The 17,502-nt window shown below is 47.0% G+C and overlaps 1 protein-coding gene and 1 pseudogene across 1 annotated transcript in view; one reads left to right on the forward strand and one right to left on the reverse strand.

The window, feature by feature from the left end:
* Tbc1d22a (TBC1 domain family member 22A) overlaps positions 1–17,502 on the reverse strand; it is a 327,374-nt gene that overhangs the window by 297,684 nt on the left and 12,188 nt on the right. Inside the window, exons 2-4 of the mRNA XM_005335015.5 lie at positions 5,778–5,834; positions 4,493–4,833; positions 1,063–1,239 (exon numbers count right to left, since the gene is read on the reverse strand). Coding sequence (XP_005335072.1) covers positions 1,063–1,239; positions 4,493–4,833; positions 5,778–5,834 — 575 coding nt within the window. The remainder of the gene's footprint in view (positions 1–1,062; positions 1,240–4,492; positions 4,834–5,777; positions 5,835–17,502) is intronic.
* LOC101958703 (small ribosomal subunit protein uS13 pseudogene) lies at positions 10,484–11,015 on the forward strand (annotated as a pseudogene).

Raw genomic sequence — 17,502 nt, forward strand, 5'->3', positions numbered from 1 at the left:
ACTCATGTAGAGAATGGTGAATCTAGGAGAGGGCAAACTGAGTGGCCACTTCTCTGCAACAATAAACGACATCAAAATACAATGTTTAACACAATGTGCACACTAGCTCTCTCTGGAAGAAGACATCTGGAATAATGAAAAGGAGGGAAGTGGAGCCCGAGACAGGGCGAGAGGCTCTGGCTCACTCTCACTTACCCCTTCTGTGCTTTGTAATACTGTGACACATACGTGTGTCGCTGAGTCAAAAAATAAATGAAACTAAGCAGAGGAAATCCCCTCAGAACTGGAGCTGTGTATCAGAAGCTTTTCAGACTTTTCCAGAGCTCCCCTCCTTCATGGCTCCAAACTACGTCCTGCCCTCTCTCTACCTTCTGCCTCACAGCCTCAGCCCCAGCCTCCTGAGCACTAGGGCTGGGTAAGCCCTCCCCCCATCCACATGCCCGAATCGCCATCTCCTGGCCCATCCAGGCACTGCACCTTCCACCATCCAGCAAACACCCAGTGCAGAGTGGCACTCACAACAGAGCTGCCTCAGAGTGGGGTTCTGCCAGAGGAAACTGAGGACGAGCACACACCTCAGGGTCTGGCCACAACGCTGCTCTGGGGAAGACCAGCACTGGTGACTGCCCTCCCCCACCCCCAGCCTGCACCCAGGACCCACACGGGCCTAGCTGTCTGTCTCCCCACCCTCTGATCCCTCTGCTTTCTGGCAGGAAAGCAGTCAGCAGAGCAGGAGGGTGGTAACCAGCCAGCCCTAGCCCTGTGAGCCAGCCTTCAACCCATGCTTATAAAAACAAACACAGCCACCTAGCCAGCCTGAAGGAGCCGCAGAGGACAGCAGGAGAGGTCCATCCAGGCGCAGAGGAAGAAGAAGCTGGAAAGGCACTAACATAGCCCCTCATAGGACGCTGTCAGCATCCCTGGTGTCCTAGCAGGCTCTGGCATGGGGACGGAGCACAGCAACCCCCATGAGGCACTCACACAGGGACATGTGCATTATGTACCATGCCCAGCGTCTCCTTTAGAACGGCCACTGGCGTCCTCCAGCCTGCAGGGACTCACCAAGATCTGTGTGGGGGCCCGCGAGCAACTGCTTGAACTTGTCCAGACGATAAGCCTCTCTCTCGCTCAGAGCAGAGCCTCCAAGGGTGCTCATGTCAGACGTCCCACCTACTGCAGTGGTGGCCGAGTGGGGAAGAGACTGAGACCTCTGTAGAGGGATCACGTTGCTGGCAGTTTCTGCAAGAGTGAGAACAGGAAAAGGTGAAGGTGAGCCTCCTGCCCACTGCTGCCCATACCCCCCTCCTGCATCAAGGTGGCCTCTCACTTGCGGTGCCCACCGTCCCTTAGTGGCTTGCAGGGCTCACCCAGACCTATACGTGGGCAGAGAGCCTCCAGTAACACGTAACAAGAAAAGATGTAGCCTTCCAAGGCAGGAGAACAGTGAGGGAGGAACCAAGACACACCAAGAGCACCTCCTGTATCTCCAAGGCACCTCTGACGCCACTGCCTCCAGACTCCCCCTGGCCTGCCCACTTCCCAGACCTTGTCACAGCCCTGGGGAGGAAGGCTGGGAAGAGAACAGCATCTCAAGGAAACCAAGGAAGCCAGGCAGGCAAGGGTGGGCTGCAGTGGCAGCAAAATACAGGGCCCCACCCCCACCAGGGCACCTCCTGCTGCTACACCGCTGGGACCCTTGGGCTCTCTGGGACACTGGAGATGGCATAACAGTATGCTACATCCAGGAACCTGGGCCAGGGACAGCCACGAAAAGGAGTTCAGAGCTTCCAGGTCACATAGCAGTGCTACCTGGGACCAACCGGCAAGAGACTCTGTGGGCTCTGACTCCTAGTCTAGCAACCTCATCTTCCAAAAAACAGAATACAAGAGGAAGCAAGAATACACGCCAGAGAATGGCGCAAAGCTCAGCTCCGTAGAGCCAGCAGGACCACTGGCAGCAGCTGCAGAGGGGCAGGGCACGAGTGCTACCCTGCAGCTCATCCTGCCCAGCAGCCTCCTCCCCTCACAATCTGGCCAGGTGGCTGCTTGTACATGCTTTGCTCAGGACCTTTGCGTCACCCCACAGCGCAGGGCCGGTGAGCCCAAGGCTGGTGAGCCCAGGGCTTACCACTGCACCACACTGCATGTTCAATCCAGCTACCCTGCAGGGCTGAAGACCAAGGCTGACTACAGTAGACAGGCCACAGGTACTCGCAGGTGATGTTGAGGTCCCCAAGGCACCACACAGGAAGGCAGAAGCACAGATTCCCATGAACACAATCACTGGAACTGGACTGTGCCCCACAGGACAGAACGGTTTAGGATGCTCAGAAGGGCAAAACACTGTTCCTATCAGCAGAAAAGTAAAATGGAACTTCAGGTTGATGGCCTGAGCAGCCTGCGTGAGGGCCCTAAGGAGCAATGCACAGGGTCCAAGCGAAGCACACACAAGCAGCTGCACAGGATACCAAGAAGAACAGACAGCTGGGGCACCATCCTGCCTTCAGAGACCTGCAAAGTGCACAGAGGCAGGACAGTCAGACACAGCCCTGCTCAGAGAGACTGTTTCAGACCCGAAAGCCTTGACCTTCTGAGCCTGGACTCCAACAAACATCCCCTCCTCCCTGAAGACTTCCATGACCTTACCCTGCACCCTCTACAACAAGACAAGTGTTGTAGTGTCCTCTGGCTCCTGGACACTCTACATTTCATCCACTCACAAATTTGCCTGTCCCCACTAATACTCACTCCAGCTATGATCTTAAGTCCCTGAAAACAAGAACAGAAGTGTGCCATCTTCATGCCACTGCTGAGGAAAATGTCCAGTGATCTCAGAGGCCAGGACTGGGGGATCAAGCACACCTACTCTCCCCCTACACTGCACAGGTTCTGCTCCCAACCACCAATGCAACCAGTGTCCCCAGCAGGTGCCTCCGATTTCAGGGCTCCTCAGCCTCACTGCTACAGATACAAGAGACTGATCAGTCTCTGTTGGGGGCAGAGGCTGCCCTGAGCAATGCGGGATGCTAGGTAGTATCTCCAGCCCTGTACCACACACAGTTACATACATATACACCTGATGTGTCCAGAGACAGTGCCCCAGGGCCCTGTGGGCAGGATCACTTTGATGAGAACCCCTTCTCCAGGGGGTAGGGCCAGTAGCTAATAGCAGGGTTCCAAGCCAGGTGTCCTGGACCCGAACACCAGTCCCACCACTCAGGGGACAGCCCTAGGCCTCTCAATGCCTCATCCATGAAAGAGGACTGGACAACATGCCTCCCCTCCTAGAAGACATGAGGTTAAGGAGCTACTGCAAAGTTTATTATTAAAGCGCTGGTGACAGCAAATGATCAATAAATACTATTACAATTTTGTTGTTGTTGTTGTTGTTGTTATTGTATTGAGGTGCTGAAAAAAAAGCTTGCTCAGAAAGCAGACATGGGAGAGATGACCAACCCCATGGCAGATGAAGGCCAAAGCAAGGAGTTCAAGAGCCCTCTCCCAGCCACACAGTTCCTCGGGCACCATCACTTTGCTTTCTTTGCAGGAGGTGGCATGCAGGGTAACATCCCATGGTTCCCCCAGCTGGATGGATGCATTCTGAGCTTGCATCTGCTCAGGATATCCCACCATACACCTCCTAGTCCTGCCCACTCTCAGCCCTGGCATCTGGAGTGTGGAAGACCATCACTAACAGAGGCAGCTGTCACAAATTCAACCCAGACCCCCAGGGGCTTGAGAAGTGGCCTTCACAGCTCGTCAAGTTTCAACATCAGCACAATCTGTGAGCAGGCAACACCAGGAGTGCCACAGCTGAAAGCACCCTGGCAGGACTAAGCATGGGAAGGTGGGAAGCATGTACTTCCATCATCACCAGGACTTTCAATCAGCTGCAAGAGCCACATCTGGCTGTCCATCCGTAAGCTTAAAGACTTCCAAATTTGTTACATTCCAATACTGAAAAATGATCATGTGAAATAACTCATATATTCTAGTTCAAGAGACATGGAACATTTTAGAAGTTCATTAATTCCCAGAAGGCGTTTTTGAAAACTAGACCAGGTACGAAGCGCAGGTCTGCGTCCAAGGCTACCATGATGATTCTGGCTTTCTCATCTGTAAATGCGGAGACAGCACCCTAAACCTGAGGAAGGGATGCAAGACAGCCTTCGGCACAGCCAGCATCTTTCAGAGGAAGATGGGGATCCCACAAGACACCATGCTCCTCAGTGGCCCTCTTGGGAATCACCCCCAAAAACCAACAGACCTGCCACTTCCTCTGGAGGAAAGTGACAGCTCAGAGGAGCAAAGAAAAGCACATCAGGACCTGAAGGGAAAAGCACAGACAACCTCCCCTGCCTGGGGACACTGCACCCCCATGGAAGGTGACCTTAAGATTTTCTGGGTGGGAGTCCTGCATAAACAACAGGCACCCTCATCTCATGTCTCCCAGGACGAAAGGCATGTCACTACCTTGGTGCGCCCCGCCTACCTTCGGGACAGGATGTGTGGCTCTCACTGACAGACTTCACCAGCCGGAGGTCCCCGCTTGGAGCTGTGAGCGGCTCTGCTGCAGGCGCTGGTTCCTGCGTGGGCACTGGCTCCTCCTGCAGCACAGGCCGGGCCTGCCGCTGGCTGTGGTTGCGCAGGACGCGGTGGGCTGTCTCCATGACCACCTCAGTGTTCAGGCTCTCGGCCGCCATGGCCAGGAGCTCGTCATCATCTTCCCCAGCATCCCAGGCATCACTAGTGTTGCTCTCGAACTCCTGGAAGGTGCTGACCCTCTTGGCCTTCACTGGGGTGGTTGGCACCTTGGGTGTGGACTTGAGCAAACTGCAAAGCAAAGGCATCATTACTGCACCCACTCAGAGGAGCGGCAGCACACGTCCTAAATCAGCAGGAAAGAGCCCCCACTCAGGAAGGCGCTCAGTCTAGAGGAAGGTGCTGTGAGAACTCAAACACGAGTCACACAGAGAGCAAAATGAGACGAGGCAAAGTGCAGGAGGATCCAGCCACGGCAAGGAGAAGGTTTTTAGGGTAGCCAAGCTGAGTAGCTGCTGTCATCCCACCCATGGAACCCCACTAGGAAGCACAGGACTTCGGGGCAACGCTATTCAGACTCACAGCCTGAACTCATTTAAGTCTGGACCCGCAAACTGAGTTGCATGCTCCCAGCACCTCAGCAAAGCTCCCACAGCAACGGCTGAGGGGCTGGGGCAGCAAGGACTGTGCAGAGAGCACAGCCTGTGGTGTGCACATTTGGGAACAGTATCATTAAAGGAGACTCCCCAGAAATGTGACAACATACAACATCAGCCCTGCAGATGTCAGGAAGCGTGCACACAGGTGAGTGCTGCAGCCACACCAGCACCCTCCCACAAGTACCCACCAAGACCCACTCCCTCTGCTCCCACCTGCTGTGGTGTAGCAGCAAGGACCAGGGCAGCAGGCAAGACAGGGGGAGTCAGATGAGCCTCCAGGAACGACCTGAAGCCAGGCTGCACCAGTTAACAGCACCAGCTCCCTGTCCTGCAAGGCTCCACCCACAACCACACACAGCTGCAGCCTTCATATCACCTGTCCCACTGCAGGATGAGCTAGGCAAGGACAGCAGTGTCTCGCAAGAAGCAGTTGCCTGGTCCACATTTGCCAAATGAGAGGCTACTTTCCCTGCCCTTGGGAGTCTCAGTGAGCTGGAGGACAGTTGGAAGACACTGGCTACCCCAGCCCTCCTCAAAGCAGCTGTGAAGCCAAAAGTGAAAGGAAATGTCACTTACGTGCCATGTAACAGTGGATCAAAAGGTGGGTGCTGGGCTCCATACACATGCTGGATGCTAACAAAAAGGAGAAAACAAATCAGCTTTTCTTTGGCATTGCTGAGAGCCCAGCACTGACTCAGGAGAAGGGACAGCTCCTCATAAGCCACACCACTGTGGAAGCAGCAACTCACGGGCCACCACAACCCTCCTCCATGCCAGGTCCTAAGGGCAGGTCGAGGAGAAATGCATGGCACCACAGAGGCCCACCCACCACACACAAGCAGGGCATTTAGGCCCTTCCTGAGAACAGGCCGCACAGGCTCCGCAGCCCTCCAGGCACCACCACAGAACTCAGGCACCCACTGAGAGATGAGGCCCTTGGGGGCACTGTCCGTCACACAAGCTGTTTACAAACACATACGAATGCCTGTCTGGGAATTCTCATCACTTTGTCTGAATGTCAAACGCAGCACCACCAAAAGAACACAATGTTTCTAAAGAATTAATGGTTTTATCACCATACACTGGAAAGAAAAGGGTTCTCCCTGGAGCTTCCAGAAGGAGATCCTATTGACAGCTTGATTTTGACCCAGAGAGGCCTTTGTCAGACTTCTGACATCCAGAGTTCTGAGATGATACATACATTGTTGTAAGGCAATAAGTTTTTGCCAATTCGTTAGAGTAGCAACGGAAATGAACACCAGTGACAAATCTGTTTTCCTAGTCACCGGTGGCAAGGTCCACCACTCTTGTCTCCTTCACTTAGGATCCACTTTGGTGACCACAAGGGAAGGCCCCCCTTCTGAAACTGCACAAATTCCCAACTATGTGCTTTTTCACACTTCTGTTTTTTTCACATCTTTAACCCTTATTTTAAAATGCGTCTATAATTTGCTTTATTTCACTACATAGTATTTATTAGGAAACTTTTTTAAAAATCAATTGTTCTAATACCACTTATTATAAGCTCTCCTCCCAACTGGCTTGAGGATGTCATCTTTCATATACATTAAAATATTACCTTGGGGCTCAGTGGTACAATGCTTGTGTGGCACATCTCACTGGGTTCCAGCCTCAGACCCACATAAAAATAAATAAAATATAAGTACTATGTCCATCTACAATTAAAAATATTTTTAAAAACATTACATTGGGTCATTTTGCAGTGTTCTACTTTCTATTCATTTCTATGCCTATAGCAGAACATTTTTCAGTAAAATGTAACAAACATTGTTGGATATCAACTCTATAACAGGATGAAGGAAGCAAAACTAAGTACAATACAATCCAAATCATTAAGGATTTTACAACAGCTTCAGAAGCGAAAAATAAGGTGGCCTATGTCATGCTCTATGGTAGTTCCTGCGAGACACACCATGGGAACACTGACACCCAGTCTTGGGTTTTGCTTGACACCTAGACCTAGAAAAATGTACCAGGTAGAAAATTCTAGGTGAAGAGAGCAGATACATGAGGTCTGAGGGCAAAGCAGAGGATGAACGAGGTGGGGAATAAAAGTGGCATCCAGGGGCCACCGCTGCAGTGAGCAGGAACATGCTCATGTCAGGCTTCCCTGATCCTGAGTCCAGGAAGGCTTCACTCCACAGAGGATGGACACCAGGAAGTGAAGGGAATTCAAAGAGCCTGGCTACAACTCTTGACTTCCAAGTAAGTCAGTAAGAGAACAGAGTAATTTCAGAAGACAATTCTAAAGGAACTCCAAACACCACATTTATTTCTGCACATATCAGGATAAGATTTGCCCTCACGCTGAAAAATAAACCAGAAAGCTCAGATCCATCTGCTCAGCCAATAAGGACCTGCCCTATACCAGGCACTGTCCTGAGTGCTGATGTCGTAGCCACCACAGGCCATGGACCAGGGCAGTGATAGGGGCTGGATCGATGCTTTTACAAAAGGAATGATGCATACGGAGAAGCAGAGGGACGGCCCCATGATCACAACTCAGCTTCAGCCACTCTCAACAGCCTGCATGTTTGCTCCAAGCTCCTGCAAGCCAGAAGACATCAAGAACAGTCATCTCAAGCAGAGATTCCACTTACTCAGAATCCAACATGTCAGTTCCTTTGGTCCCCATAAACCAACAAACCACAGATATGACTACTGCCATCCAAGATGGAAACCTGGGGTCTTCCCTGAGTCACAAGTCCCTGCAGGTTGCGAGGCCAGCTTAATGATACCTAAAATGTGAGAAACATCCACACAAGCATCACCCAGAGATTGAGTTCCACCAGATCCTAACACTCTGTCACCCAGAGCTGAAGTCCTCCTCAGTTCCACTCCCTTTCCTGCATCCTCAGAGGCAGCTGCCAAGTGTACTTAGCATGCATAATGCCCAGACAGGTGCTTCCGCCTTGGAGAACACTCCAGAGAGTGTGTGCAACAGGTCTCCGGGCCGCATGCTATGTTAATATCACCATTACACGTGCACCTTTTGCAACCTGGCTTTCAGGCTTGTTTTTCATGCAGGAACGTCAACACGTGCAGCTTGGTTCTGTTCTGCAGGGTTTCACTGAGTACCAGTGACAGGTGGCACTCCAGCAGTAAACCAACTCTTCAAATGAAATGTCACAGAAACACTCAACGGGCCACCCCACCCAAAGAAAGAGAGGAACCCAGCACCACGGCGGGACTGCAGGTGTGGGCAGCACTGGCTGGTTGTCTCCTCAAAATCTATGACTAACTAGAACAAATAACAAATTTGTACATATTTTTTTAAAAAAAAAAAAAAGAGGAATAACAGCAAAACCAAAAGAACAAAGAGGACAATGTTACCAAGACTGACTGAAAGGAAGAAAAAGAAGACTCAAATTACTAAAACCAGAAGCAAAGAGGAGATTGTTAACCTGTCAGAAATGTTTTTAAGAACTATACCAGAAGATAGTGGACCACTACACACCAACACATTAGGTAACTGAGATGAAATGGACAAAGCCCAGGAAGACAAATCATCAAAATTTATCCACAGAGAAACAGAAAAAAATGATTAGACATACATAATGCAAAGAAACTGAATTAGTAGCCGAAACACTCCCCACAGGAGAAAGTCCAGGCCCACAGTTGCACCGGAATGCAAGGTTGGCTTCACTACCCAACTCACTCAATGCCACACACCACGTGAAAAGAAAGGATAAAACCACAAGATCACCAACATAAATACAGAAAAGCATTTGACAAAAATGGCACCATTTCATGATAAAAATTCTCAGCAAGCCAGGATGAGAAGGTATCATCTTCAAATTCCAAAGCTAACACTCCGCTGGTGAAGGACTACAGATTGTCCTCCTAAATGCAGGAAGAGGACAAGCCTAACTGCTCTTCTCACTCTCGCTTGGCATTGTACCAGAGGTCCCACTTAGGCAAATCATACGAGAAATAAAGGGTATCTATCTGGCTAGAGTAATACTACCTGACAAGAAAAATAATCCTGTATTTAGGAGGTCCTAAGGAACTCACTAAAAATCTATTAGAACTAAAAAACAAGGTTTCAGGATACAAGATCAACACACAAAAGTTAACTGCAATACTACACAAGTGCAAAAAGAAAAAAAATCCAAAAATAAAATTAAGAAAATAATCCAGGGCTGGGGTTGTGGCTCAGTGGTAGAGCGCTCACCTCACACATGCGAGACCCTGGGTTCGATCCTCAGCACCACATAAAAAAAAATAAGTGAAATAAAGGTATTGTGTCCAACTACAACTAAAAAATAAATATTTAAAAAGAAAAAGAAAATAATTCCACTAAGAAAGCACTAAAAAAAATATTTAGAAATAGATTTAAGTATAATAAACATTTACATTTTAAGAACTACAAAACATTGCTGAAAGAAACTGAAGACCTAAATAATCAGAAAGATACCCCATGTTTCTTATCAAATGTCCAAATCCTAGCCAAGAGCAATGGCATATGCCTGTAATCTCAGTGGCTTGGGAAGTAAAGCAGATGAGTCATGAGTTTAAAGCCAGCCTCAGCAAAAGTGAGGTGCTAAGCAACTCAGTGAGACTCTATCTCTAAATAAAATACAAAATAGGGCTGGGGGGCTGAGGTTGTGGCTCAGTAGTAGAGCATTAGCCTTGGCATATGTGAGGCCCTGGGTTCAATACTCAGCACCACATAAAAATAAATAAATAAAAATAAAGGTATTGTATCCATCTACAACTATAAAAAAAATTTTTTTAAATAGGGCTGGGGATGTGGCTCAGTGGTCAAGTACCCTGAGTTCAATCCCTGGTACCCGCCCCCCAAAAAATGGCTGGATCTTAAGAGGGCCAGATTCCCCAAACTCAATGCAGACTCAGCAAAATCCCTACCAAAATCCCAGCTGGATTCTTTGCAGAAATTCACATGGTGAGCCTGAAACAGGCAAAATGCAAGGGACCAAGAACAGTCAAAACAGTCATGAAAAAGAACAACAATTTCAGGTTTCAAAACTTACTACAAGAGTCAGCACCCATACACAGGATGTACAGGCCTGGCATAGAAACAGAGATGGATGGAAAGAATTAAGAGTGCAGAATCAAATCCTTGCCCTTACAGTCAACTGGACTTGACAAGGGGACGAAAATGATTCAGTGAGGAAAAAATGGTCTTGTCAACAGTGGTGCTGGGACAATTCAATACCCACATACAAAACAATAAAGCTGCACCCTGCTTCTTACCACATGCAAAACCAAACTCAAAAATCAATGACCAGGCTCTTCCACAGGAGGCCTATACACCACCGCTCTGCTGCCTCCATGTCTCTAGTGATTCCTGAAAAGTTCCAGCACATTTTGCGAGTACTCAACACAAACATCGATGGACGGCGGAAAATAGCCTTTACCATCACTGCCATTAAGGGAGAGGGGGAAGGTATGCTCATGTGGTGTTGAGGAAAGCAGACATTGACCTCACCAACAGAGCTAGGGAACTCACTGAAGATGAGGTTGAAGGTGTGATCACCATTCTGCAGAATCCACGACAGTACAAGATCCCAGACTGGTTCTTGAACAGACAGAAGGATGTAAAGGATGGAAAATAGAGTCAGGTTCTGGCCAATGGTCTAGACAATAAACTCCGGGAGGACCTGGAGTGACTGAAGAAGATTAGGGCCCACAGGGTACTGTGCCACTTCTGGGGCCTTCGTGTCCGAGGCCAGCACACTAAGACCACTGGGCGCCGAAGCCGCACCGTGGGTGTATCTAAGAAAAAATGAGTCTGTAGGCCATTTCTGTTAATAAGTAGTTTATATACCAGGGAAAAAAAAAAATCAATGACCAGTTAGGCGGGGTTGTAGCTCAGTGGCAGAAACCTTGCTTCCAATGGGCAAGGCACTGGGTTTCATTCTCAGCACCACATAAAAACAAATAAAAAAAATAAAGGTTAAATTCTTTTTAAAAAAAAAATCAATGACCCAAACATAATAGAACTAAAACTATGAACCTTAATCAGCAGAAAGCGCAAGAGTGATATTCACTAGACAATCACTCCTTAGGTATGACACCAAGAACAACAAAAACAACAAATTAACTGTCATCAAAACTAAAAAGTGTCTGTGCTTCAAAGGCTCCCATCAACAGGAGAAATTCTTAGCAAATCACACATCTAATAAAGTTTTGTATGTAGAACACATGAAGAATCTTAAAACAAACTAATAAGAAGTCAAAGCAATTTAAAAAGAGGCAAAGGACTGGGCTCAATGGCACATGTCTCTAATCCTAGTGACTCAGGAGGCTGAAACAGGAAGACTACAAGGCCAGGCTAGGCAACTTAGCAAAACCTTGCCTCAAAAAAAAAAATTTTTTTAAAGGGCTGGAAGCGGGCTAGGGGTTGTGGCTCAGCGGAACAGGGCTAGCCTACCACGTGCAAAGCGCTGGGTTCAATCCTCAGTACCACGTAAAAAATAAAGTGACAGTATTGTGTCCAAGTACAACTAAGTATAAAAAAGTGAAGGTATTGTGTCCAACTACAACTAAAATATAAAAAAGGGCTGGGAACATAGCTCAGTGGTAGAACACTCCTGGGTTCAATCCCCAGTACAAAAAAAAAAAAAAAAAAAAGACAATGGCATGTTGGTGAGGTAGTAGAGAAAAAAACTTCAAAGGTTACTGATAGGAATGGAAAATGGTGCAGCTGCTTTGGAAAAGTCTGACATTTCCTCAACCAATTAAATATAGTTTCCTTACAACCCAGTAATTCCACTCCCAATATTACATACCCAAGAGAAAAGGTGCACCAAAAAAAGCAAATATTCACAAAAATATTCACAGAGATATTCACAGAAGCATTATTCATAATGACAAAAGGTAGAAACACCTCAAATGTCGACGGAGTTTTATTTTGCTGAAAAACACACATGCTACAAGAATGAACCCTTGTGGCAACACACAACTAAACAGGTCAAAGTCACTCCAGGTGAACTGGGCTGGCAGGAAATAATGACACACAGAGAAATACCTTTTTCTTTGGGTTCTGTGACAGCCTGTCTGACCCAGCTCCCACAAAGGTAGCAAGGCAGCCAAGAAAGAGAGCACACCTCGAACCCAGATTTTATTAACGAGGGGAGCTAATCCATAGAACATTCTATCCAAAAAGGGCAAAAGGGTAGGATTACAGCAAACAGGCGGGTACAATTCACCCCATCAGGTGACGCCCACTCCCAGAGCTGCACCTTTCTTATCCAGGTGGAGGTGAAGTCCACTTGCATCGCAGGGTACAATACCAGTCCAGGACCTCTTTACTCAGGACTTAAAGGTGTGAGCATAGTTCCTGTTCAGGGCAGACCCCAACAAAACTTGAAAACAAGAAGTACAAGAAGCCAATCAAAAAACACATATGGGGGCTGGGGCATGGCTCAGTGGCAAAGCGCCTGCGAGGAGACACTGGGTTCAATCCTCAGCACCACACAATAAATAAAATAAAGGCATGATATCCATCTACAACTACAAAAAAATTTATAAAAACATGATTCCATTTACTAGAAGTGTCTAGAAGAGGCAATTCTATAGAGAGTGTCTATTATTGGTTGTTCAGGGCTTAGGGGAAGGGAGACCAGGATGACTGTTTTTGTTTTATTTTGTTTTGTTGGAATTTTATTTCAGATGAAAAACATGTCCTTAAACTGACTGTGGCTACAACTCTTTGAAAACACTAAAAACCACTGAATTACAAATTTAAATGGCGAATGCTATTGTGTGTGAATTTAAACAGGTGACCTGTGTTCCAGTTGAACCTCTCAATGAAGACGCTGTCACTTTTTAAAAGGCAATGCAAGCCAGGCACAGTGGCACACGCCTGAAATCCCAGCAGCTCACGCCTGAATCCCAGCGGCTCAGGAGGCTGAGACAGGAGGATGGCAAGTTCAAAGCTAGCCTCAACAAAAGCAAGGCACTAAGCAATTCAATGAGACCCTGTCTCTAAATAAAATACAAAATAGGGTTGGGGGTGTGGCTCAGGAATCAAGTGCCCCTGAGTTCTATCCCCAGGACCAAAAAAAAAGAAAGAAAAAGGCAATGCAACTGCCCCCGGCTGCCTGGGTTCTCTCAGAAACCAACCAGCATCATGAGGAAATCCACCAGCTGAGGAGCACCCAGAGGTGTCCCAGACCACTGACAGCACTAGCTGGGACTCCTGCTGACAACCCAATCCACCCCAGACCAGTGACCCAGCCCCCTCTCCAGCCGCCGGTTCAAGTGCTCCCAGTGATACCCAGGACACCATGGACAGAGCAGCAGTCCCCACTGTGCCCTATCAGACTTTCTGACCACAGAGTCTATGAGTAGAATCAAACATTTGCCATATTCCAAAAAATTACACATAGACAGATTATTTTTTTAAGGCACATTGTCTGTTTAGATCAAATTCAACACATCCATCGTGTCTTTCTCCTAAAATTCCTCGGAGGTCTCTGTGACATTGGCAGAGAGCTTCCAGGTTTAAGAATCAAAAGGCCCAGGTTCAAGTTCTAGCTCTAACACTAGCTGGTAGGTTTTGTTGTTGTTTATTAGTTTGCTTTCTTTTTTGTGGTCCTAGAGATTGAATCTAGGGCCTTGCACAGTCCAAGGCCAGCCTGGGCCACATAGTGAGACCCTCAGTAATTTAGTGAGAGCCTGTGTCAAAATAAAAATAAAAAGGGCTAGGGATCACACACACACAAAAGAAAACAACGGGTGTGAAATGAGATAACCAGGTAACACGCAGTGAACAGCATGAAGTGGCCTGTGAGGCGCATTTACCAGGATCAGCCTGCTGTCTTCGCTCCTCCTCATGCTCCTCCTGTTACTCCCAGTGCATTCACAGGGTTGAAAACTAGCAGGCAGCCTGGCCCACAGGGCACTGTTTGCTTGTCATCTTCACAAAAGCCTCTGTGGCGGCACCAGAGACAGCAGGCTTTTCCTTCCAGCAGAGCCAGAACTCATTAATTCCTCATAGGCAGCCACCTGTGTTTACTGGGCAGAAAATGCTCCAACAAAGTTCAAGCTCAGACCAAAGGAACCTCATTTCATCTTATTAAAGTTGAATTTGTATTTGGTCTTGCATAGCTAAAAAGAAAAACAGACTTCCATCAAAGTTATTTGAAAAGAAGTAAGCCACCTATTTCATTCAGATAATGAAATCTTTCTTCAAAACATTAACTAACAATATTTTTACATAAACATACTGCTTTCCAATTCTGCAGCATTCTACAGTCTTAAAGAGAGCCTCAGCAATTCTTCATGAAAAGCAGATCCACATGATATAACATCACTTCCTGGTTCACAAGCCTAGAAAAATCCTCGTACGCGTACCGGAGACAGATTCAGCAAAGTATGCAATATTAAAAAGAAAAAAAAATTTTTTTGAGAAAAATTCAGATGTCCATTACAAACTGAAGAATGAATAAACAAAATACAAAATGGTATATCTACATATAATAGAATATTAGCTGCAACAAATATGAATCAGACCTAACAGAATAGATATTGATAAATTTATAAACACTAAAAAGCAACACACACATATATACATATATATATATATACACACGTATACATATATATATGCATATCTGTATGTATTAACACAGAGAGAGAGAGAAGCAATCCTTTATTTAAAAAAAAAAAAATTTAAGCCAGGCACAGTGACTCACATCTATAATCTCAGCTACTCCAGAGGCTGGGACAGGAGGATCTCAGGTTTGAGACTAGCCTGGGAAGCTTAGCAAGACCCTATCTCAAAATTTTTTAAAAAGGGGGGAGGGTATTGGAGTGTAGCTCAGTGATAGAATACACACCTCACATAGTGAAGACCTGAGTTCATTCCCCAATACCAAAAAAAAAAAAAAAAAAAAGGTTCTACCAGAGAATTGAAATGTTGCACTCCATTTGTGTACAATAAATTGAAATGCATTCTGCTGTCATGTACAACTAAGTACAATAAATAAATATAATCTTTAAAAAGGGTTCTGAATGTAAAATAGTAGATATCACTTTTGAGCACACATATAAGTGGTAAAAATATGTGATCCAGAATAACAATCACCCAGGATGAAGGAAAGGAAACTGGCCCAGGAACACAGGGGCACCCAGTGCATGTGTGTGATGGCCACCTCCTCCTGCTGGAACCTGAGCACTGTGTATAATTTTCAGACTGTGGAGCCTTTTTGAATGTCAAGATGATCCGGTCCTGGGAAGTGAGGTGCAGGGGCAGCAGATATCACACTACTGGAGCACCGTCCTGTTTATTCAGAAGGGTAAGAACAGGAAGGATTCCCCAGTAATGTGAACCTGAAAAGTCTGTCTCCACTCCTTTCACCTTGGACATAGAAACCTGCCAAAACATCTGCAACCTCATTAGCCATAAGAGAACTGCAAATCAAAACCACAATGAGACATCACTTCAGCCAGGCAGGATGGCAAAAATTTAAATGACGAGGCAAGTACCACCTCAAGAATGCAGAAAAATGGAAGCCTTGGCATGGTGGCCACCAGCAAGAGTGAACATGGGAAAGAGCCTGGCAGCTCCTCAAAGCTGAACAGTCACCACAGCTCCCCTCCGAGGAACATGCCCCAGAGAAGGGACACATGTCCACAGAAAAACTCCTGTAACACTATTCATAAGCAACAAAATGTGGAAAAGTCCAAAGTCTACTAGCTGAAGAATGGGTAAACAAAACATGGCCTAACCACACAGTGAAATATTAGGTCATAAAAGGAATTAAGTGTCAATGTCCCTACTTTCTGACAATTCAACTTCAACTTTTCAACAACAATGGTGTGAAAGTAACATATACAGAAAGCATACTTCAAATGTGAATTCTGATCTCCCAGGCTAGCCATGCACATAAAATGCCCGCCTTAGCACTGAGCAGGGTCAGCCCAAGTTCACTGGGACCACGATGCTCTGCAGTACACCCTGAAGCTAAGGCAGGAGGATGGGAGATCAAAAATGTTAATACACATCCACCCCAAGGACTCTGTCCACTTACAATGTGCACACATTAGCACATAAGCCCACTGGAGGCCAGGAGCATCTGTCCTGCTGCATACTACAGCATAGAACCTTGAGGATATTATGCCAACACATGTGGTATGACCCCATTTCTATGAAACATCCAGGATAGGTAAATCATAGAGATAGAGTAGATGAGTGGTTTAGGGGGCGCGGAGTGACTCCTAGTAGGTATGGGGCTTCCTTTCTATGGTGATAAATTGTTCTGAAATTGCTTATGGTAATGATTAAATAACTGTGAACACACCTAAAGTGAACATTTCAAACAGATGAACTGCTTGGTATGTAAGTGACGTATCTATATGAATGGATGTGATGGATGAGGGAGGGAAAGGGAAGGGCAGAGTCCTCCCTGAATGCACTGAGTCCAGGAAGATCAGGAGGCCATGTAGGCAGAGTCCAGGCAAGCAAGGCTGCTCAACACCAAGCACCTGGCTGACCAGTATCACCCACTAAACCTCTCCCCACACTGAATAACTAAAGTTTGCAATGGTGTCACCACAAAAGAAAAAGTTTCAGCATACTTCACAAGAAAATGAAAGAAACTTTACCACCCCTGGCACCACTTTCACCCAGTGGCCTCCTAGCTCTTCCTGGGCCAGGGTCTGACAACCAGAACTCCAACAATCTCACTGCCCTGGACCATCGTTCCATCTCCTCTCATCCTGACCACATTTCCACTTTCTCACAACTCAAACAAGGGTCTCCAAATGGAACCACTTCCAACTAAGAAAACGGAAACTTAAGGACTGATCTGTTCCAGCAAGCAACAGCAGGGGTCATTCCACCTGCTTTCTCATGATCATCACTCTGCTGCCAGGAAGGAGGCTTCTCAGGTGGAAGAGCAAATGAATGAAACCAAATGAAGGTTCCAACCCTGTGACCTACCCAGGCACATCCAGGTGAAAGGGGATTGATCCAAATAAAGCACAGGCCAGGGAGGGCAGCAAAGAGATACCCAGGACACTGTGCCCTGAAGAGGACCTCCCCAGACAGTCCCTGGGGTGCATGACAAAGCTTATTTACCTTTCACACAAGGAAACTTCATTTAACACCACCAATAGTAAATGGAAGAAGTGGACCAAGAACGGAGTGGGAAGGCATCCCACAGAAGTGGAGGGCACCTGCAGGGAGATGGGTCTGCAAGAGGACAGGCACTGCCAGTTGGGAAACGTCCATGAGGAAGAGAAAGGCCTCCAGAGCAATGCCACACAGGGCTCTGAATCTCAGACAGGGACATTTTAAAAGGAAAAA

This window comes from Ictidomys tridecemlineatus, chromosome 6 (genome assembly GCF_052094955.1).
Source record: "Ictidomys tridecemlineatus isolate mIctTri1 chromosome 6, mIctTri1.hap1, whole genome shotgun sequence".
NCBI lineage: Eukaryota > Metazoa > Chordata > Mammalia > Rodentia > Sciuridae > Ictidomys > Ictidomys tridecemlineatus.